Genomic DNA, 24,177 nt, shown 5'->3' on the forward strand with positions numbered 1-24,177 from the left:
TCCCTCTCCCCCCCCCCCACTATTTTTCTCCTCCTGTTAGTTTCTTTCTGAAGTCCCCACTGCTTCATTTGCATTCAGTTCAGACTGGTGACAGGAGACCCATTGTGAACTCTACAATATGTAATTTACATAGAAACAGCCAGCTAGTTAAACAATTCTTGTCTGACAGGAAACCTGTTTTTCACCTTTGCTGGTGACCAGTCCCTAGACACAGACCTTATAATTTTCAGTGCTTATACATAACATCTGTACATACATTTCACAATGATCCTGATGACTGGGGTGACACCTTTTTATTTGAGGCTTCACATGACACTCATTGGTGAACTAGAATGCACATAGACTCAGGAGATTTCTGTGACCTGTATAGACCTCCTCTGTGCCACTTGCCAGGCACTAATTGGTCCCTGGGTCACAACATCATATATAAACATTTTTGTGCAGGCAACTTAATCTATAAATAGTTGTAAGCATTCATTGTTTTGTTGCATTTTTGGGTCAAGTTGCACAATTCTTTATAGTATTCAGAATGTTCAATTTTCATAGACAGATTAGCCTGTCTTCTTCAAGGAAGATTTAGATTTGCAATAGCATAGAGATGGACTTGGGCCTAGGTGCCATGACAGAGTGAACATTTATATATGATCTGTAGATATTGGAGATCTCTTCAGTCTGCCACACTGTTTATGCCTGAGCGTTCATAAGCTTTAAAGAGAAGAGAACCCTTGTAGATGCTGAGTAATGCATGCCATGATACAAACATTTGGTAAGTTGATAAATAAAACATGTTGGTCTTTTATTTGTTTATACAAAAAACATGACCCAGTGGGGTGACTGGAAGTTGTCTATTTGACAAAAAACATTGTTTCATTAGCTTTTCACTGTCAAAAATAAGTGATTTGGTGGGCTCAGCCTACATCACAAAACCATCACCTATGTTAGTCTTCAGTCAGGAGAAACCCAGGACTGGAATATTAAATGTTATTAGCCAGAAATTGGGGTATATTTTGTGGGGTTATTTACAAAGCTCTCTTGTCAGCAGTATGCCTGGCAATGGCCATTGTAGTCAATATTACTTTCATAAGCACCACAATTCAAATTTAGCCTAAATCAGTTCATAAAGTGGAGAATAAAGACAACAAAAAGAAACATAAGGTTGGCGAAAGAGAGGCCCAGCATTTGGTGGTTCAGAAATTGCTGTATCTTGACACAGTAGACTTTCTGAGCTGTTTATGGAATATCAGTTCTGCTTTTCAGTGACTCAATAAACTGCCCTTCAATGCAATGGCCATTGAATTCAGTTTGTTGTTCAGTCTCGATTTATTATACTTTTTCATCAACAAATAAAATGCATCTCTGTTGAGCTATTTGAAGATTGTTATGGTTAAAACATTTAAGCCTCTGCCCTCTTCAAAATAATGATTGAAAGGACCAGCTTTGAGCCATAGAACACTGCCCTTCTGATTCAGTGACAGTCCTTACCTTAGACCTTAGTCCATCCTGTGTTTTGCTGCACATTGGGCTACCCACATTTGCCATCCTTGCCTGTTAACTGCCCTTCTCTCCAAATCTTCCCATTTCATGTTGAGGTGCTTGATGTCTTTCAGAACCGTTCATTTCCATGTTATTCGCGGTCTTCCTCTCTTCTTGCATTTTCTGGCTTCCATTCAAGGGCAGTATTTGGTAAGCATTCTTTTTCCATTCTCCGCACATGTCCCAGGCACTGATGTCTTCTTTTGTAGATTATTTGTGAGAGGATGCCTTTATTCATCTTCCTATCTCTGTATGTTATTCCCAATATTCTTCTCAGACATTTTGTGATGAAATGCATCCAGCTTTTGCGTATCTTTCTTGGTAAGTTGCCATGTCTCACTGCTATATGTTGTGATGGTGATAACAATTGCTTTGTACATGTCCAGTTTTATCTTGAAGGAGATGTTTGAGTTGCCAGACGTTTTTGAGTCTTCTAAATGCAGCATTTGCCTTCCTAAATCGTTGTCTTATTTCCTCAGAACTAGTACCGTCTTGGCTGATGGTACTTCCAAGATATGTAAAATTATCCACCATCTCCAGTTTCTCTTCTTCAATTTTGATTTCTGTCCCTGTAGTCCCCATTAACATGATTTTACATTTCTTTGCATTGTATCTCAAACCTGGCTTCTCCATTACTTCTTTTACTTGGTTTGTGCATTTTTGTAGTCCGTTGGCATCTTTATTGATAAGAGCAATGTTGTCAGCAAAGTCTAGATCAAATAGCCTTGAATTGTCCCATTTTAGGCCATATGTATCACTGTCGCATTGTTTTAGTCCCTAGTCGATGACTAGGATAAACAAAAAAGGAGACAGGACGTACCCCTGCCTTATACCTATCTTGATACTGAATGGCTTACTCAATCCATTTTCCATTTTAATGCAGCATTTTGAGTTGGTGTAGAATGCCTTTATAATATTAATTAATTTTGTTGCAATTGCAGATTGTTCCACAATTTTCCACATTGTTTCCCTGTTTACACTATTGAATGCCTTTTGAAAGTCCACAAAATTGATGGCAAGACTGCCTTGGAATTCAATTGTGTTCTCAATAATCAATCTCAGGGTGCAGTAAGGTGAAGTTATTAATCATCTTAATCAGGTTATACCAATTCTTTCAAATATCAGGATGACCTCTAAGGAGGAAAAGAAAACAAGGTAAACAAAGATATTTTAGGGGAAAATGTTATACTGCAATAAATTTTAAAAAAGTACAGTGACTTACTCACATAACTCACTTTGATTTTAATGGAAACATGTAGCTGAACGTATGGCAGTTACCCCATTGGCCTGATCCACTTTGTTTAATAGGAGCTAGAATTCTGTTATTTACTAAAGGAAACAATAAGGTGCTATCTACCAACATAGGGACCCATCATTCCAGTCCTCGTTTGCATAAACACTGATTACTCATGTAAGTAGTCCCATTGGGTTCAATGGGATTGCTTACATGACTAAGGATTTGCAGGATTGAGCAAAGAGTCTTTTTTTTTCTTTTTCTTTTGGAACAACTAGGTTAAAAATGTTGTTGGGGGTCTTCTCCTCAGACCTGTTTCAGCTTCAGTTTTCTAAAGAGAGTTAGTTATGTGTGTACTTCCCTGTCTTTTGCCTCAAATCCTATAAATTATTCATAAAGGTATGGGTCTTTATTGCCATGGGGCGCTACATGGAAATCATATGATCAGCAGTCCAGAACTGCTCTACAGTTATGAATGATCGTCTTAAATGTTATATTATGCTTTAAATAAGGGATGAGGGGGAAAAAACAACTCCACATAAATTTTGACGCTGGTACTCGTTCCCATGAATTGGGTGCGAGGCAGCCAGCAAGCAACAAAGGTGTATGTTTCTGTTCATTTATGAAGTGTGTTTAGTTTAAGGGTAACGATTTTTTTTTATTAAACTACAATTCTAAACCACAGAGACCATAGCTGCCAGATCATTGTAGCATACTATATTAGACCCTTGTGTGTTTTCTCTTCCAGTCCTTAATCCCTGGCCATCCATGCAGGAAAGAAATATTCAATTCTAGACAGGCTCCGATACATTGGGAGCTGTGGACAGGGCATTGGGGAAAGAGAACCACGGGTATCCTCCTCTGTCAAGAAAAGGGCATTAAGGGCACTAGCTGTGGTTTTCGCTCTTTTTTTTTTTTCTTGAAGGGAGATGGAAAGAAAAGGGTCATTTGTTTTATAAATAATAATTGCTGGTTTTATACTTCAGCATTTCCAGCAGACCTTTTGTGGTAAATAGCAGCTAGAGATAGGCTTCAGTGAGGTTATTTAAAGGGACTGCGTCAGTTTAACTAACTGTTGAAAACAAACACATTTTTAATAATGCCTTGGATTATTAAGTGAAATAATTACAATGTTTCAATGTGCTTGTCTCTTCTGATGCTCTTTGTTTACTTTGTATATTTCAGCATGGACAATGAAAATCAATGAAGTCAGGTTCATTTTTGTATAGTTAATTTCAGTGGCTGGTTCTTAGTGCTTCAAGCCATTTTAGGCTTCAAACTTCTCAGTAGAATGTATATTTGTTTACAAACAACTTTCTGCATTTGGATTTATGGAGGGGAAATGTGGAAACATTTCTATTTGTCTTAGGATGGACCAAATTTAAATCAGCAGTTTCCTATTAAAAATATTAAAATATACAGATTTTTTCCATAAAGTTTATAAAGTAATTATTTTAAAACATTAACTGTACTGTGTTGTGTAAAGCTTTCAGGGTAGTGGGTATAAAGTGTTAGGAGTGGTCGTTCTGTGGGCTTGATTTATTATTGATGTATAGACAGTTCCATACATTTACTGAAGACGTAAAATTTTGTATTAGATATTGTTTTGTAACGTTTGTAAAGCACCTGCTATTTGAGAGAGACTAAAATCAATAAAAATAGTGCCATTTAAAGTGGATTGCTTTCTCTAGTTGTGTATGACCTTGTTCTTCAGCTTGTTCTTTGCTGTCACTTCAGCCAATATAAATCACGTGATGGGAAAAACTCAGGCATGATTAGGGAGGGAAAAATAATCTAATTTAAATCTTAATTATACCAATGCAGATATATTTGAGTGCATATTAAACTCCTGTTTTCAGGAATCTTAAAATGAGCCCCAGAAACGTACTCTGCTGAAAAATGACCCGAATGAGTGATCAGATTTGATTTTTTTGTAAGCCAGAAACATTTTTCTGCATATGGTATTAATGTACAGAAACCTAAAGAGATGTTTCACTCTTTAAAAATGTTTTCGAAGCCATGTAATCAGTGTAGTGTATGTCTTCCTCCTTGCGCCTCAAAAACCAGTACGTCAATGATTGTTGGTATCTCTATTTACATAAATCAGTGCTTGCCGTGCAATTCACTTGAGTGGTCCTACAAAAAAGTTTATATATTTATGCTAGAGAATTGGTTTATGGATGCCCTTTTTATGTTTTAAGAAGCAGGAAAGAAATTTGAATGGAGTGGTTTCAAACAGCATCATGGTTCACATTGTTACTGAGCACAGGAATCCTGTCTGATGCTTTTCAAACTGCTCAGTCCTACAAATGCCTGCTAGTACTTTTGGTCAGAATCTAATTGACCTCAGTGGGACTTTGCCGAGGAAGTTACTATTCTCAGGCGTGTAACTGTTTGCCAGATTGGGCCCCTGCCAAAATTCTAAATTAAATACAAACGGTGTAGATGTGAAATATACAGTATAATACTTTGAATAAAATAATCTTGATGTAGTTGAGTTAATTTTGGTTGATCATCTTTTAGAAGGCTTTGTGGAAGAAGCCTGTTTTTAAGGAGCAATATGTATTAAGACACTGGTGTTTTGGTGCACAAGGTAAAGGTAGGTGTTTCGAGAGTTTGGTGGTGTGCGCTGAGTGAAGGCATCAAAATGAGAGGGAGGAAAAGCAGCAAGAGAACCACTAAAGTTTTGCAGGCTGTTCTGTTTCTAAAGTGCACTAATTTAGTGTTTGTATATTTATGGGAGAAACAGCTAATTAAAAAATGCAAATGCTGTATTCTGCAATCATTTATTTGAATGAAAAATGTTATGAAGGATTTTGAGTGCATGGACTTAGGTGTTCCTGGCAGCCTAATAATCTGCTGATTTGCAGTAAGTGTCCGTAGAGACTCATGAATCCAAGCTGTCCCAGTCTGCTATGTAAACCTGGCATTTTAGAAAATCTCTAAATCTGTACAATAGACTTTAGGTGCTTGGAGAAAGCCAATATGGTATCAAATGAAAAATGCTGAACTTTTCTCAAATTCTTGAAAGCAAAGCTTCACTTAAATTGCTGTTCTGTAAATCACTCAGCTTGTTGCCCGTATGACTGGATATTGTAAATGATATGGTTAGTCATCTAGCTGTATGCCTTTCAACAGTGGATGATCTTATAGCCATACACAGTACAATACACATGGGCAGATTTGGGAGGGCTAAGGCCAGGGATCTAGCCTTATCTTTGAATTTCCTTTCAGGACTGCTTAACATTTTGATGTAGTAATTTTGCATGAATTGAGATTTTGCTGAATTTTTGTTTAAATTTTTTTAGACGCAACCCACCAAGTAGTATAGTCTCCATATTTCACGATATCATAATCTGGAGAGGACTGTTCTCTGGATTCTGTCTCTGTTTTAAGTAGTTTTCTCACTGAGAAACTAAGGAGAGAAAACATAATTAGTGTTAATGCCTGACCCTTAATAGTTTATTTTGCTGCTACATAAGTGGCCATCTAACCCACGTTAATTATGGCTTGCAAATATTTAGGTTTTTGCTGGGCACAGTTGGCATGGCGGGGGGAGGAGGGGGACACACACACAAAGGAGCAGATGTGTCTCCCTGACTCTGGGGTTGGTTCTGTGCTAGCCCCGAAATACTTCAGTCTGCTCTAAAGCCCCCAAGGAACTGCTGCCTATAGCCCCCAAGGAACCATCTGCCAGTAGAAAACATTTGGAATGCAGTAGCATCCTGTCTGTGTTCCTTCCCATCCCAGTTAACTGCCTTGTTGGGAGATGGTGTAGCAACACTTGCCCTATGCCACTGGGGGACTTCCCCATGCCAGGTGAGACCAGGCTGCTCTCTAGACCCTTTGGATTGCATCAGTGAATCTGGTCCCTGTTTTTTAACATGAGCTTGTGATGGGGCCTGATACACTTCATAACTTCAAAACTACTGAACTGATTTTCTTTAAAATGGATTTGTTTTGTAGATGTCACTGAGACTTAAAAATAAGACATTTCCATTGTATATATTGATAAATAATTTGTAATTCGATGTTGAGGTATAAACACAAGGAGGCAAAGTTAAGGTTGAGCTTAAAAATATTAAATCTGCATATCCTCACATTTGAATGCTTGATTTCTCACCCTTAATATTGCATTATTGCTGGTTGACCTGCTGATGTGTTTAAATACAACTGTCTTTGTTCAAACTAAAGGAAAAATTTGTGTTCAACATTGTGGTAGTTAAAACGTGTTAGTCAATATATTTTCTAACATTATGGATTTTCCTGGTGTAAACAAAGTAGGGTGCATGGTTAAGATGAAGTGTAACTTCAGATTGCAACCCTGCTGTAATTAGTTTCCTGATTCAGTTGTATCTGTAGCATGGACAACAGACCCTAAACCTTGCAGCTGGCTGTTCTTCATGAAGCCAGACTACCTCTCAGGCACTATGCGTATGTCTATACTGCAATTTGATACCTGCGACTGGCTCATGCCGGCTGACTTGGGCTCACGGGGCTCAGGCTGGGGGGCTATTTAACTGTGATGTACACATTTGAGCTTGGACTCTGTAGACAGGGCCGGCTCTAGGCACCAGCGCTCCAAGCATGTGCTTGGGGTGGCACTTTCCAAGGGGCGGCATTCCGGCTCCTTTTTTTTTTGCTTGGGGTGCAAAAAGCTGGGAGCCGGCCCTGAGCGGAGGTGAGCTGCGGCGGTGGGGGACGCAGGGAGGGCTGCAGGAAGTAACTCGGGGAGGGGGCAGAGGAACCGCTCCCCACCCCAGCTCACATCTGCTCCACTGCCGCCTGCTCCCCCGAGTGTGCTGCCGCTCCGCTTCTCCCCCCTCCCTCCCAGGCTTTCCACACGAATCAGCTGTTTTGCGGCAAGCCTGGGAGGGAGGGGGGAGAAGCGGAGTGGCGGCGTGCTCAGGGGAGTAGGCGGAGCGGAGTTGAGCTGTGGCGGTGGGGGGCGCGGGGAGGGCCGCAGGAAGTAACCTGGGGGGGAGGCAGAGGAACCGCTTCCCCACCCCCGCAGTTCACCTCCACCTCCTCTCCCAAGTGCACCGATGCTCCGTTTCTCCCCCCTCGGGAGGGAGGGGTAGAGGGGAAATGTGGCGTGCCCGGGCGAGGGGGTGGGGATTTGGGGAAGGGGTTGGAATGGGGCGGGGAAGGGGCGGAGTTGGGGTGGGGCTGGGAGGGCACGGGGAAATTTTTTTGCTTGGGGCGGCAAAAAACTTGGAGCCAGCCCTGTCTGTAGACACCCTGACTGTTTTCCCCCTCGTCACACAGGGCTTGGCTACACTTGAGAGTTGCAGCGCTGGGAGTTTACAGCGCTGGTCATCCAGCTGTGTAGGAACAGCGCTGGTGTGTGGCCACACTCACAGCTACCAGCGCTGGTGTGTGGCCACATTTGCAGCGCTGTTGGGAGTGATGCATTATGGGCAGCTGTCCCAGCGTTCAAGTGGCAGCAACGTGCTTTTCAAAAGAGGGGGGTGGGGTAGGGTGTAGTGTGACAGGGAGCGGGGGAGAGAGAGAGAGTGGATTTTTGGAGCCAACACTGTGTGTTAGCTTCCTGCCTTGCAAAATCAGAAAATGTTCCCGACCCCTTATTCTTAACTCTTAACTGCAACCAGCCTGCATCCAACGGACTCCCCTCGGTCCCCGCTGTTTCTCTGTCAAGCAAACACTCACTCCCTGCCTGCCTCATTCACAGGGGTTATCTCATTTGATTGTTCACAGTCAGGTACAGATTGATCACAGCAAACAGGAGCTGTGTTTGTTTTTTAGATAAGCAGCTTCCGGAGCTCCGAGTTCACAACAAAACAAAAAGAGGCTGCATAACAAAAGAAAGAGAGTAATTTAGTTAAAAGCATTCTAGGATATCTGCTAATACCCTGGAGGCCAATAACAGCGCTGGTGTGTGTCCACACTTGATGAGCAGTGCTGGATCACCAGCGCTGCACTCGCTACACCCCAAGCAGACCAGGTGTTCAGCCAGCGCTGCAGCCAGAGAGTTGCAGCGCTGGATGTGCCTTGCAGGTGTGGACAGTTACTAAGTTGCAGCGCTGGAAAGCCTCCACCAGCGCTGCAACTCTCAAGTGTAGCCAAGCGCACAGTGTTGAAAACAAGTCCTGAGAAGAATAAGACCTTTTCTCTCCCTTTTGTTTCAGATGATTTCCAAAGAATAGGTCAAATCAAAGGCCCCATATACAGTAGGCATGCTATGGCATGCACTCTGTACAGAGAAAATGTCTGTGCTGGGAATTTAAATGTTTTCAGAACTAGATCAGCACATCAAGGTGCTAGCAATCATTGTTAGCAAAAAGATCATATTCCTTGTGCTGCCAGAGCTAAAGTGTCACTTGACTGGTTATGTTAAGTGGAAGAAATACCCTAATGGCTCAGTTTATCTATCCTTCCCATGTTGTTTTCCTCTCTTTTAATGGGGGTGTTTACCTTAACTTATGTTGTTAGGAATCACTAGAATCTACTCAGCAATTTTGTCAGAGCATTTCACATTTATTCATACACTACCTCTGAGAGGAAGGGGGCTAAGGAATTAAGTATTATCTGTATTTTATGTATATGGAAACAGAGGCATGGACATATTAAATTACTGGTCCAAAGCCATATAGCTAGTCCAGTGGCAGAATGAGACTAAATCCTGAACTTCAGACTATCAGTTGAGTGTCTTGTTCATTAGATGCTTTTCCATGGCCTGTGTGTTGAATGTGGGAGTTCTCACATCTACAGCAGACATGGTGGTAATTTAAGTATTACAGAAATCCTGTCAAACTCATGCTTACCGTTGAAAGTGAGTCTTGCCTTTCTGAGGGTCTTCTGGGAGGCAATATGGGGAAGCTTGCACCGCCACCTTTGATATCTGAAACTTGTACCAGGTTAGCTTACCAGGTTTGATAGTTCCATTTAAATGGTGGGGCAGATAGCACTGTTAACTTATTCCTTGAAATTGAAATATTAAGAAGGTCCTTGAAACACCTAGTTGTGCTACCAGTAATGAGCCATGCTGGCAAAAGAGTATGATTATAGTGTGATTTTTGATTTACTGATAATGTGCTGAAAAATATCTCCGCTCATCAGTTAAGATGGAAATGCTGTCAATAAATAAGAGTGGAAGATTTCTCCTCTTGATTATCACTGTATTGTGGTGGGAAAAATCTGGGAGGTTTGAAACATGGAAAAAAAGGGCACTTTCTTCTTGCCACCCCTACAGAAAAATAGCTCTCTCCTATTTAGATTTCATGAAGCATTTTATTTCTGTATCTCTGAAAGACAGTCTTGCATATAATGCCTTGTAATTGGTGTGGTATGGAATGAAGTGTACTATGAAATGACTTACACTTGCAGACTCAAATGGCTTAGTATACTTTCCGTTCATCTGATTAGAATAGTTTCAGCTGCTCTGACAGCCGGCATATGAAAATGAAACGTCCTCTCCCAAATGTTATCAACGTTGTAGCTTCAGCCACCTGGCCCACATCAACAAATTCTACATGTAAATTTCCTCTGTCAGTATGCCGGTTTTTAGTGTCTTACATTTCACATGTGCTCTTAGGTAGTTAATTATTTTTAAAAAATCTGGACTTGGCTTAAAATTTACAGCATATATGTTTTGACATTTTTTGTAAACTTTGAAGGCTGCCAAGTTTTAAAAAAATCAAAATTTATCTCGATGGGGAAACAGCTAATTAGGATTAGGTTAATTCAAGTGCAGAAATAATTTTGATCATCAGAAAAAGCCCTCAATTTGTGTGTGCAATACTTTAAATTGATCTACATTTTGTATATATTTGAGGGAATTTTCTCCTGGTAAATAAAGGCAGTGGATAATGGAATATTGCTAACTGAATCTTGAATACCTGTTGGTAATCTGGTCTCTGTTTGACAGGTTCAGACAAGGAACTGGGTGGTATTTTCTGACAAATGGAGAACTATTTCCAAGCAGAAGCATATAACCTCGATAAGGTTTTAGATGAATTTGAACAAAATGAAGGTGAGTGACTTTGTAAAAAGGTTGTGTGCTTGACATTATGCAGAGAAAACCATATGTGGGGCAGGGTAGCGTAACATCCTTTTAATTTTCATGAATTGCAAACTGATCTCAGTACTTGCAAAGCCACCTGTGAATTTTACATGGTTTTCCTTAACCGAGGACAGCATCTCATAGTCATTTTCTATTTACCTGTATTATCAGTGGTGAGGTGGTTTATATTTAACTGTTGATGTAGAAAATTTTTAAAGGGATATTGTTAGAATTGTAGCTTGTGTAAAGTAAGGGGTTTTACAAAACCTAATAGGAATAGAAATATTGATGTAACTTGTTTTTAACAATTCTGTGAAAACAGTTATTTAAACATCCTTCTTCAATATTGGGAGAACTAAGCACCCTGACAAAAATGCCACTGCACATAAATCCTAGAGTGAAGACGATCATATTCTAAGTATAAAATCTCTGTGTGCTCTAATTTCCTCCCTCCTACTGTGGAGGCAACTGAGGATTTTTTGTGTTATGTCCCATCCCCCTTTCTACTTACTATATCAATCAATCAATTTAGAATTGCCTGTTCAGAATAGAGCTGGACAACTGACTGGTTGCATAATCCTAAAGCTGTTATTTTCCAGAAACTCTGTGCAGTTTATATTATTAGATGTTGATCTTGGATACTTAAGTATTAGTAAGTGGTCTTTTGCTATTGTGTCCATATTCAGACATCTATGCATTTCTAGTTTAGGAGTAGTTTTGTTGTATAAAAGGATTATAGGAACCATGGATGGTTAACTATCCGATAAAGTAAAGCTGGGGGAGTTGTGTCACCATGATGGATTATAATATAGTCATTATTTAAACTATTAATTTTTCAGATACTGCCGTTTCACCTACATTATTGGATGCAAAGTGGAATCAGGTTCTAGATCCCCCTTCTCATCGGCTGTCATGTAATCCAGCTCTGTCCAGCGTGCATGAAGCTTCAATTCCTAATGAGTGTCAACAGAGTTTAAAGTCTTTCTCCCTGACCCATTCAACCACCACTCCAACAGGAGGAGAGAGGGATCATTGTGCTAATGGAATGGATCTTAGTATAAATCCAGAGACCCCAACTGTGTGGATTGATGATCAGGCAAAAGCAGATGATCATTTAATGAAGAGAAATAGTAATCAGGATGATCAGTGTAATGCTATGGAAACAGGAGAAAGGAGATGTGGAAATCCAGCCTGCTTGCCAGAAGAGAAAAATGTTCTAGTAGTGGCAGTCATGCATAACTGCGACAGAAGGACTCTACAAAGTGGCAATTTGCTGGATTGTAAAAATTACAGCACTCAGTCCCTAATGGACACTATTAGCTTTACACTGGATAATGAAAACCGACAGAATGATCAGTTTGGTGTTACTGTAAATGGATCCACTGAAAAAGATACAGATACAGAAAAGCAAGGAGTACAGTTAGATCGGCTGTATGCTGAGGCTGACTCTGTTAGCCATTTGATTAATACTTCATCTGATAGTCTGTCCAATGCATGCCTCCCCCATCGATTAAAGGATGATTTTAATATTAATAGAGACTCTCTGTTCTCAGAGTCTACAATTGCAGGGATTAATGCATTGACCTTATTGCAGAGACCAGTTGGTGGTACTGTTAAAACACAAGAGAGTTGTGCATCAGTTGAGGATTTTATTAGCAGAGGAATTACTCAAAGAACAGATCTGGAAGCTAAAAATTCTTCTCCTAGTTCAAGTAATGGAAGCTTCATGATAGAGGAAACTGTAGAAGAACAAACATCTCAGCTGTATCAATCTGGGCTACCTATGCGCTCTCAAACGTGTCAGCCTAATATGTCTGAAAGTGGCAATTACAGTGAACGCTTTGAAGAATGTATTACTTCCGAGGATGTTAGTGGTGTGGAAAGTGAAGTCGGTGAATGTAACAAAATTCTCAGCACAACTGAATTGCTCAGTGGGGCAGAGTGTTTCCCTGAATCTCAGGAGATGACTAATTGGGAATTGACTAAACTGAATAATAAGCAAACTCATGGAGAGAATGAAAGACTTTTGCAGATGAAAGAGCCTGAGGAGGCTTGTAGTAATAGTGGGAAAGATGGAGATGGGATGATGGAAGCAGGCATGGACATAAAGGGGATTTATATAGATGAGCTTGAAGGGTCCAGTCTCTCTGATGTTATGGGTACATCAGCCGCAAGCTCTCTGTCTAATGGTTGTGATTCCTATGGAATGCAGAACCCAATTGTTGCTCATATTCCAAAGACTTTACCCTCCAAGGAAGACTCAGTGACAGAGGAAAAGGAGATAGAGGAGAGCAAGTCAGAATGTTACACTAATGTTTATGAACAAAGAGGAAGTGAGGCTGCTGATGGGAGTGGTCTCATTTTAAACAGCACTGGTGACCAAATGAAGAAAAATTATTTACATAATCTCTGCAGTCAGGCACCATCTCTGCAAGGGCAAACATTACCAAAACCAGTAACTAACCTGCAACCTATCAGTGTTCCATTTGGTGGTGCAAGACCCAAACAACCTACAAATCTTAAATTGCAAATTCCAAAGCCATTATCGGACCATTTACAAAACGACCTTGTTCCCCCAAACTGTGGAGGTAATACTAAAAATAAAAATGATGTCTTTGGTAAAGCAAAAATAGGGGAAACCTTGGCAGCAGATATGTTTCCTGATGAGACATCATTAAATGCCTCCATTGCTGATACCACTGGGGAACATTTAGAAGAGTATGAGTCTGGGGTCTCTAGTAGTCCGTGCCTTGCAGTAGCCCCAGATAGTCCAGATAATGATCTCAGAGCTGGCCAGTTTGGAGCTCCCACCAGAAAGCCATTTACTACTTTAGGTGAGGTGGCTCCAGTTTGGGTTCCAGATTCTCAAGCACCAAACTGCATGAAATGTGAGGCCAGATTTACATTCACCAAAAGGAGGCATCATTGCAGAGCATGTGGGAAGGTAAGTTCATATTCAGTGACAAAGCCTTGTGTTCCCTTATTTGTAGTCTCCCTCCCTCTCTCTCTCTCTCTCTCTCGCGCGCGCACGCACACACACACACACACACACACACACACACACACACACACACACACACACACACACACACACACACACACACCCACCCCGCTAGCTACCATTGCCTCTGACATCTGTCTAAAGCACAGTAGCATAGTCCATTTGATTTGGTTAGTTTCTTTTTAAAAAGTCTCTAGACTCTCACCTATTCTTCATTGTTTACATTATTTTAATAGAGAATAACCATTGGTTATTCATGATAAGAACGATTATCCTTTAAAAGCAGTTTGTTAGTTGATTGTAGCCATTAACAGATATTGAATTCATGTAGGACTGCTATAAAATAACTAAGTGCAGAAAACTAGTTTTCAAAAATCACTGCATCAATAATTTCCATTAACAACACTGAAACCTGTTGATGGGGATGGGAAGTGAGCTATTGAACTGCCAATTTTTCTGCTAGTTAATATAGCTGACTATCTTCATTCTTTTATGTCCCCTTTACTCGCTTTGTACATGCTACCTCCAGTATTTACCAAAATATATCTTTGCTTTTGAAAAAGTGTATTGACTATAATAAGATTCTCCCAAATTTGATGGATAGGTGAATGTTGGTATGGTTATTAGGAGGAATTATGTCGGAAGGTCAATTAAATGTAATTTTTAAATGTATTTTTATTGTATGAGGAATGTTTCTTTGAATATTATAACTAAGTTTATTTCTTAGTAAGAACTTATCTTTAGTTATACATCATATAAATTAGATAGGGCTGCATTAGTTTAAATGAAAATATATCCTTTTTGTGATAAAACAGTTCATAAAATATTTGTAAATATTTTGTTGTTGAAGTATAAGTAAATGGCACACACCACTGCAAACAGAAATCTAAAACTAATTGATCAGTGTGACGGGTTCCCCCTGGGGTGGCACCTGGAACTGGGGTACCCCTCCAGCCTGGGCTCCCTCTCAAACTGTACTGCTGTGACAATCGACAAAGTCCTCCAGACTGCACTTTCACCAGCATACATACAGGTAGGGACACACCTGGCTGTAGTTACAAGCAGGCTCTCTGACCAGCCCCTGCATGGGAAAGCTACTCCTAGCTCTTCAGGCACGCACCCCCTCTGGAGTTTAAACCCAAAATTATACCACCTTGCTCTGCACAGGAAACTGTACAGCATAAGCTCATAAAATTCGCCCCCTCCCTCAATGTGGAGAGGAATATGCAACAGCCTTTTGCCCCTGAGTTATGATTTCCACACACTGGTTCAGATAAAACAAAACCAAGTTTATTAACTACAAAAGATAGATTTTAAGTGATTATAAGTGATAGCAAACCGATCAAAACAGATTACCTAGCAAATAACAACCAGAAACTAAGTTTAATATACTAAATAGATTGCATATGAATAGCAGATTCTTACCCTAAGACAATACAAGGATGCTACAGATTGTTAAGAGGCAGGCTGCACTTGCTATACAGTTTGGAATCCCCAGATATTTCATTCACAGGCTAAAAATCCCTTTAGCCTGGGTCCAGCACTTCCCCCAGTTCAGTCTTTGTTCCTCAGGCTTTTCAAGGGGTTTTCTTGTGTGGGGAGTGAAGAACACCCGATGATGTGGTTCTCTGCCTTATATAGCTTTTGCATATGGTGGGAACCCTTTGTTTCAAAGCTGGGTTCCCTGACTGGTCTGTGGAAAAAACATTGCCATTCCAAGGTGGAGTCTAGAGACATGTTGTCACATCACATGTCTTTGTAGAGTCATAGCAGCCATTACTTGGAGGCTGTCTGTAGCGTTCTCAGAAAGGCTCCCCAGGTGGGAGATAAGCTTCTGTTGTTTTTTACTAATGACTCATTGACCTTAATAGGCCCTTCCCCACCCAGCTATCTAGACTGAAAGCATCTTGTCCAGTGGGCATTACCCAGATGTAACTACATTTGAAATACAGATACATAGTTAATATTCATAACTTCAGAAACAAAAATGATACATGCATACAAATAGGATAATCATCTTCAGCAAATCATAACATTTTCTATGACATCTCACATGACATATCTTGCATAAAATACATCATCACTATTTCATAATCATATAATATCACTGAAGAATATGGAGTGCAGTGTCTCAATTGGATTATTCAAAATTAATTTAAAAAACAACTAGGCTGGCAAACATTCATGCATTACTTTAAAAATAAGATGAAAATGGAACAATGCATTTTAAAAAATAAACATATTAAAGTAAATTTGGTTCATTTAGGGTCCAGTCCAAAGCCCTCTGAAGTCAACTGACTTCTCTGGGCTTTGGATCAGATCTTTAGCTGCCAGAATAGCCCAGGGGAGCAGAATGACATGAACAGAGGACCTAAAAGAATCAAATTCAGCAAACATAGATTCATATCTGTCTGCTCCAGGAAGGAGATTTTCAGAAAACATTAAGTGTCCCATATAGCTGTCTAGGTATGACATTTGTCTTTCTTAACAACTAAAATACATAACACTGAATCTGTTCTCCTGGCAATTGTCCAATTAAGTTAATCAAATTACCAGTTAAGTGGGTTGTGTTCACATTCATATTTTTGCATTTGTTCCATGTTCTCTTTATTTTGAGACTTGACGAAAAATTCTTCTCATGATAGTTCTGACAGGTTAAGCACTCTTTTGGAATAAACACATACTCTTACTAATACAAATAATATTGAAATCCACCAATACTAGACTATACAATAAATAATTAAAAATAAGTAATAAACAGTCACTATCTAATTGTACGATATAGTTTAAATCCCTAAATGTAGTGCATCTTTCAATTATTGATGTATTTAAATGCCCAATCCTACTCCTACCAAAATTAATGAGAATTTTTAAACCATGTCAGTGGAAACAGGATAAAGCCTCTGACTGGTATTTGATTTTAGCCGTCACTTATTTAAAGGGTCACTGTCAAGTAGCTAGGCCATACTTTAGTTTTTTGTGAATTTACCAAATTGCTACAAGCTTTGGGGGTGTTTTAAAGAAAACCAGCTATTTGGTTTGAACTGAATCATTCTCCTTGAAACCCAAGTTTTAGAAGTGGTATTGAGGCCCTTTGGCCCCTCCTGTTCTCTGCCTGTGGCACACCGTCATTTAGTCTTCTGAAGGCTGTAATATTTTGGTCTAATTCTGGAAGTTGGGTTTGGTGTGTCGTGGCTGTGTGGTATTTAGTGGCTTGTGATGTACAGGAGGCCAGAACAGATGATCTGGTGGTCCCTTCTAGCCTTAAACTCTGAGACTAGTATGAGAAACAAAAAATGAAAATGACTGAAGGGTAAACAGAAATACGTAGCTAAATAGACCGCATAAGGGGCAAAAAATGTAGATGTTTTAAATGTTCAGTGTTAATAATCTAAGATTCTGAATCTGAATGGTAACACGACAGTTTCCCTTAAAACTAATCATAGTGGCCAAAAAGTCTTGAGATTAAAACTTGTATTTAAATATAGTTGGATGACACCTGGAGAAAGTGTTGATGTTTTAATTTGTGTAGTAATTGACAAAATCAATGTGAGCCACTGAACATCAGGGGAGTGGGCCGAAATTAAATATGCATGTTTACCAAACTTTGTTTTAAATTTAAGAACCTGAAAAGTGATGATATATTTTAGGGGAAACTAATTGATTTTAATTGTTTATATTTTGTATATGTAGTTTCCATTGTCATCTGTAGTGGTCACGTGTAATATCCTTGTGTAGAACAAGTGGAGTATTTGTATATGACAGTTCTGTTCTGTAAACCAAACTAGTGATTCTCCTTGCACTAAGTAGTAAAACAAAAACAAACAGAAAACCTTGTAACTGCACTGTGTAAGCTTGCTGCATTTAGACAAGCTGCCATTTTCTGCCATGTGGAACACTAATTGCTTGACAGTTGCTTTCAAATATATATATATATATATATATATATATTGCTGAAAAACAGGAAAGCACACTTCACTTTCACCTTAAATATTGTTTATATTTGATTATATACAACACCTGCACTCCACCTACTACAAAGTTAAAGATGCCAATGAGAACAGGTGTTAACGTTTTGTCATTCTACTATTTTTCTGTTTAGTATTTAGATCATAGAAATCATTGTGCTTGAAAAGCTTTGTTAAATGCAGACTGTAATCTTCTTCACAGGGTCCTGAATTAGAGATTAATTAGTTTAGTCCTTTGGTCTGTGGTTGAGGACATTGATTTTTCCATGTTCTGTAATTGTCCTCCTAGTTTAAATCTGAACTGAATTTTCCAGTGGATAGGCTTCCCTGCGAATTAAAATGAAGCAGAATATCTCAGAATAAATTACTCAGAAACCAGTGCTGGTAATATTGCTTTAAAAGCTGGTAAAGTATAGCTGACATAATTAGAAAAGGAAATGTTACAATTTACCCACTATTAGATGAGATCATCCAGGTGACAAAATTGTTATTCCAGCTCTCATCATTTGTATGCTAAAATCTTGTCTCAGGCTTGGGCCTCATCTCTATGTTACAAACTACAACAGAGTTACAGGACCTATTTACAAAATGTATGCCCCTCTTTACAATATGGCCAACATTTTTAGTGCACACTGAACCAAACTGTGTCATTTTAAGTGGTCTAGGAGGTAGACAGACACTGTTATGTTTAACTGTTGGAACAGAGTACTTTGACTCACTTGTAGTATAGACTGGGCTTTGTATGTAGTTTTAAAATGTGCAAGATTTAGAAATGTTGAAGTTGGGGTAGGAAAAAAGTATAGGATTACATTAAGGTCTATGAAGATTAAAAGAAAGATACACTGTTAATTATGCATATGAAAACCAAATAAAATTGAAACTACATTGGGTGGAAATCTAAAATTCTGACTTGACTTTCAGAGAGTTTACAGCATAGTGTCTGATGCATCTAAATTTCATGCTTTAAGCTGTTTTTCTGCATGAAACGTGCACTCATCAGTGGCTTCATATGCCACCTGAACAAAAGCCCTAGGACACATAGGGGAAAACACTGACTTTTTATTTAAATGCACATTGTAAACCTTAAGATAGACTGGCCAGAATCTTGTCTGCACTGGAGAATTTGGGCATTACAGGCACCACTGCATTGCCACGTCAGTAAAGTACCTCATGTCTCCATACAAATGTTTGTAATGGTGCACAGGCATTGCCATTGTTGTTACAATTGCACTTTCTTGTAGCATGCCTCCTGGGGTCACTGAGCTGTTAGTCCGGTGCAGGTGGAAAGTACTGGCAATGAAGCTGCAGCATTCCAGTTGGTACTTCCAGCACAAGTCATGCAGTGTTCCCCTTTAGCTACCAGTGTGGTGTGGGATGAGTCTTGTACTCCTGATTACTTTCTTGTTGCAGCTTCAGTAATTTTGCACATATGAGTTCTCTTTTATAAAATGCATTGCAGTGATCATAAGGCTTTTCTTCTTTGAAAATATGTAACACTGATATTTAATTTTACAAAATTTCTTGCTATTTTATATATTGAAAAATACTAATTTACACATTTTGGCACTGCATCTAACAGTGGATTACTGTTCCCCCAAACCCTACTTTTGAGAAAGACTTATGTGGGAACTGTGGGATAGGTACCCATAATGCATGGATACTGCAGGGATTGATAGGTGTACTATGTACCGACAGGGCTTAATAGGTAGCCAGGGTGACTGGTGAGGACACACTTTTATGGTGATTCATTTGAACTACTGAGAGTTACAACTGTGCAGGTCTCAAGTATAGAGACAAAATGGCTGTCCTTTCTTCTGAAATGTATCTCACAGATTGTCGTCCCCCCCCCCCAGTTTTGGCTTTGATTTAAGTGACCAGAGAAACGGCCTGAGCACTTTCCCAGTGTTGTGTTTTATGATTCATTCCAGAGAGCTGTAAAGGTGGCCTCTATTAATTCCCAATCCCGCAGTTCACTGAGGGATTACATATATGATTTTCCTGGTCCATTAGCCATTATCTCAAACCTGCATTTTTAAATTACTCCTGTGGGGAGTGTGTATATTTGTATTATTGCAGATAGTGCTTACTCCAGTAGGATTAAATGAGACTGATACTAGGTCATTTGATCTTAATCAATTTCACTGTGACGCTGTTGGAGGATTATTGATAATTTCCTTTCTAATTTTGCACCTTCTAATGTATTCAGTATCTGAATTAATCTATTTAAATTACTCTTATCATGAAACATTGAGTGATTCAATATGTTTTTTCTTTTGCTCCAGGTTTTCTGTGCAGCATGCTGTAGTATGAAATGCAAGTTGGTGTACATGGACAGAAAAGAAGCCAGAGTGTGCGTAATCTGCCATTCAGTACTAATGAATGGTAAGTAGAAAGATAGGGACTAAATGCAAAGTTTTACTGGCTTTGTGTTTGTCAGTGGCTGCTGTATGCCTAGAGTATTGAAAACACTAGATTCTTGCTGGCAAATATTTAAAAATACAAAGGCTCTAGAGAAGTCAACTTGAAATCCTTGTGAGACTTGGGGACTCTTGTACCACACGTAATTAGTGAAACCTAAAAAGCAGGTAAGGTTGCAGAAAGATTAAGAGTTTATTTCATAAAGCACCCTGCTTGGATTTCAGAAAATGTGTTTTGTATGGAGGAATGTATGGAAGCTTGCTCTGCTTGTTTTCTTAACAAACAGCTGACTTGTTACCCTCTCATACAGGAGACCAAAGGGAAGAAACTCACATTTTGTGTCTCTTTCTAGACTACATACTATAGGGAAATCATGAAAGTAATCTTAGTCCACAAGAGGATGTTGCTTCATTTTTTATTAGCTGACCTATTAAATAACATCACTATTGTTAACTCCTTCGTGTCAGAGGAGGAGGCCTGGTCTAATGGACTGAGTACAGGGAAAAACTCCTGAGGCATAGGCACAGCAAAATAACTCTTGTGTTCTGATCTTGGCTCCAGGCAAATTATGGGCAGAACGTGAGCTTTGAGGGAGATGCTGGGACCAAGAGGGCTAATACAATCCTTGGATGTATAAACAGGACTATTGAATAGAAGTGGGGCAGTCTATATTACCTCTGTATGTGACACTGGTGCTACTACAACTGGAATACTGTGTCCAATTCTGGCATCCACAATTCAAGAAGGATGTTGAAAAATTGGAGAGGTTTCAAAGAAGAGCCATGAAAACAATTAAAAGATTGGAAAATATTCCTTATAGTGATAGACTCACGGAACTCAATCAAGTTTATTAAAAAAGGTTAAGGAGTGACTTAAGCACAGTCTAAAGATGTACATAGGAACACCAATTGAATAATAGGCTCTTCACTCTAAGAGGCATGAGTGTAACAGGATCCAATGGCTGGAAGTTGAAGATAGCAAAATATAGTCTAGAAGTAAGATTCAGTTTTTCAACAGTGAGAGTGATTAACCACGGTAAAATGTTCCAAATGATTGTGGTGAATTCTTCATCACAACACATTTTAGAATCAAGATTGGATGTTTTTCTAAAATAAATCCCGTAGTTTAAACAGGAATTAATTTAGGGAAGTATTATGGCCTGTGTTGTGCAGGAAGACAGCCTGGATAATCAGTCCCTTCTGGCTTTATAATCTGTCAGTCTCTGAAATTACTTAGGCCAGTGTCCAGAAGTGTCCACTAATGATGGGATGCCTTGATTTTTGTGTTCCCCATTGACACTTCACCTAGAGCTTGATTTTTCAGAGGACCTGAATACACCTGGAAGACCCATTGACTTCTGATGGAGTTGTGAATGCTCAAGTGTGGCATTCAAAATTTTTGGACAGCTTCCATAGCTGTTAAATGGGAATAATTTTTATCTATCTCAGAGGAGTGTTAAAGCTTAATTCATGTTTGTGAAGGAATTTGAAAAAAATATAAAGTGCTAAATATCAACATCTTCCACTGAAGGCTATAAACAGCATGATAAGAAATTGTAGTTTACAGTAACTAGGAATTAAGGTAGGCACAAATATGACATTGGTTTTCGATGAATTATCAGACACGTAGATGAACATGATATATTGGAGATGAGTCAATGTTGCTTTTGTAAAGGGAAATCGTGCCTTACAAATGTATTAGAATTCTTTGAGGGGGTCAACAATTATGTGGACGAAGGGGATCCAGTTGATATAGTGTACATGGATTTTCAGAAAGCCTTTGACAAGGTGCCACACCAAAAGCTCTTAAGTAATGTAAGCAGTCATGGGATAAGAGGGAAGATCCTCTCATGGATCAGTAACTGGTTAAAAGATAGGAAACAAAGGATAGGAATAAAGCGTTATTTTTCACAGTGGAGAAAGGTAAATAACTGGGTCCCCCAAGGATCTGTACTGGGACCAGTGCTGCTTAATATATTCATAAATGAGCTGGAAAAGGGGGTAACAGTGAGGTTGCAAAGTTGGCAGACAATACAAAATTACTCAGGATTGTTAAGTCCAAAGCTAACTGTGAAGAGTTAAAAAGGGATCTCATAAAACTGTGTGACAGGGCAACAAAATGACAGATGAAATTCAGTGTTGATAAGTGCAAAGTAATGCACATTGGAAAACATAATCCGAACTATCCATACAAAATGACAGGTTCTAAATTAGCTGTTACCACTTGTAGCTCTTGCCTCTGCTGTACTGACAAAGTCACTCTGAGACCCTGGGTTTCAGTAACCACTGGTGCCGTTTATGAAAGGTTGTGCTTCCACCACCTTTTCACCATACACAGCTTGGGTTCTAGTGTCTGCACACAGGAGGGAAGAGCTCTCGCTCCCCCCCCACCCCCGGCTTCCTTCCTCCCAGCCTTTTATACAGCCCCAGGCTAATTGGATAGGCAGCTGTCTCCCATTCACCAATTAGGTGCAAGTTTTCTCTAGCCAGCTCCAATTTACTTCCCTTATTGGGAGCTGGTGTGACAGAGGGCCGAGTCAGCCATTCTTGCCCAGCACCCTGTCACACACGTCCCCCCTCTTCTCCAACTGCCAGGTTCGCCTATCCAAGTCCTCTTTGCCCCCTACTGGGCGGGGCCATATGGGGGAGTCCTCCCTCGTCTTTCTGGTGACCTGCCGGGTCTTTCTTGTGGAGTTCAGCCATCCTCCACCCGCGGAAGCCACATTGCTTGAGGGGTGGACGCTCCCATAGCTCTGTCACCACCCACAGGTCCTCTCACCAGTTACACCCCCAGGAGTGCCCCCCTTCCTTTTCTCCCTTTGCCTCTGACAGGGGTTCGGGGTTGATCCCAGCTTTCCCCTGGACACCCAAGACTTCAGGTTCCCAAAAACCCATCAAGCGGGGCCTGGGTCTCATCTTCCGGGGGTCCCTTTACAGAGAATTCTGTTGGGCCCTTCGGCTCCACTGAGGGCCATGGGGTGGACAGTTTCCGCCCCTTCCCCTACCCTCCAAAGTTGGTCCACCCACAAATCTCTGCAAAGGCACATTCCATGTCCAGGCAGTCCCCCTTTTTATGTTCGGTTGCCTGGTCCCAAAGGGAGCTCCCTGGTTGTTCTCTCGTTTTTTCTCCGGACCCTTCCTGGGGGTTGCCTGGATTTTCTCCCCGTTTCTTCTTCCTTATATAGGTGTCCTCTTTCCTGGGGAAGTCTGCCTCTGCATACTCCTCCGTCAGTTTTACTGCTGCCTCTACCATACTGGATTGGGGTCTTTTCAGCCATACCCATATGTTCTTGGGGAGGCCATGTAAGAACTGTTCTAGGATGAGCGCATCCATGAACTCCCCCTCTGTCTGGGCGTCTGGTCTCAGCCATTGGGTGGCCCAGTCCATTAACTACTGGGTGAATGCCCAGGGCTGCAAACCCCGTGTCCACCTCGCCGCCCGGAACCTTGGCGGACAGCCCCACACGATCTAGGACAGCTGCCCTTACTGCGTCGTAGCTCCTGGCCTGTTTCTCACTCAGGGCCATATAGGCCACTTGAGCTTCGCTGGCCAAGTAGGGGGCCAGTCACAGGGCCCAGGTTGTCTTCTCCCATCCTGCCCCACAGGACACCCAATGAAATCGTTAGGCAGCAGGTTTAAAACCAACATAAGGAAGTACTTCACACGGTGCAGTCAACCTGTGGAACTTGGTGCCAGGAGATGTTGTGAAGCCCAAAAGTATAATTGGGTTAAAAAAAGAATTATTGTAGATAATTTCCTGGAAGATAGGTCCAGCAATGGCTTTTAGCCAAGATGGTCAGGGATTCAGCCCCCTGCTTTGGGTGTCCCAAAGCCTCTGACTGCCAGAAGCTGGGACAGGGGATGGATCAGTTGATAATTGCCCGGTTCTGTTAATTCCCTCTGATGCATTTGGAACTGGCCACTGTCAAAAGACAGGATACTGGGCTAGGTGGAGCATTGGTCTAACCCAGTAGGGCTGTTCTTATGACAAAGGTGCTGA

At 40.4% G+C, this 24,177-nt stretch overlaps 1 protein-coding gene across 1 annotated transcript in view; it reads left to right on the forward strand.

The window, feature by feature from the left end:
- Nucleotides 1-24,177, forward strand: part of ZFYVE9 (zinc finger FYVE-type containing 9) — a 97,247-nt gene that overhangs the window by 38,150 nt on the left and 34,920 nt on the right. Inside the window, exons 3-5 of the mRNA XM_045026627.1 lie at nucleotides 10,656-10,760; nucleotides 11,630-13,734; nucleotides 20,042-20,141. Of these exons, the coding sequence (XP_044882562.1) occupies nucleotides 10,691-10,760; nucleotides 11,630-13,734; nucleotides 20,042-20,141 (2,275 nt within the window). The 5' untranslated portion in view covers nucleotides 10,656-10,690. The remainder of the gene's footprint in view (nucleotides 1-10,655; nucleotides 10,761-11,629; nucleotides 13,735-20,041; nucleotides 20,142-24,177) is intronic.

The sequence above is a fragment of the Mauremys mutica genome, chromosome 8 (assembly GCF_020497125.1).
Source record: "Mauremys mutica isolate MM-2020 ecotype Southern chromosome 8, ASM2049712v1, whole genome shotgun sequence".
In the NCBI taxonomy this organism is placed as follows: domain Eukaryota; kingdom Metazoa; phylum Chordata; order Testudines; family Geoemydidae; genus Mauremys; species Mauremys mutica.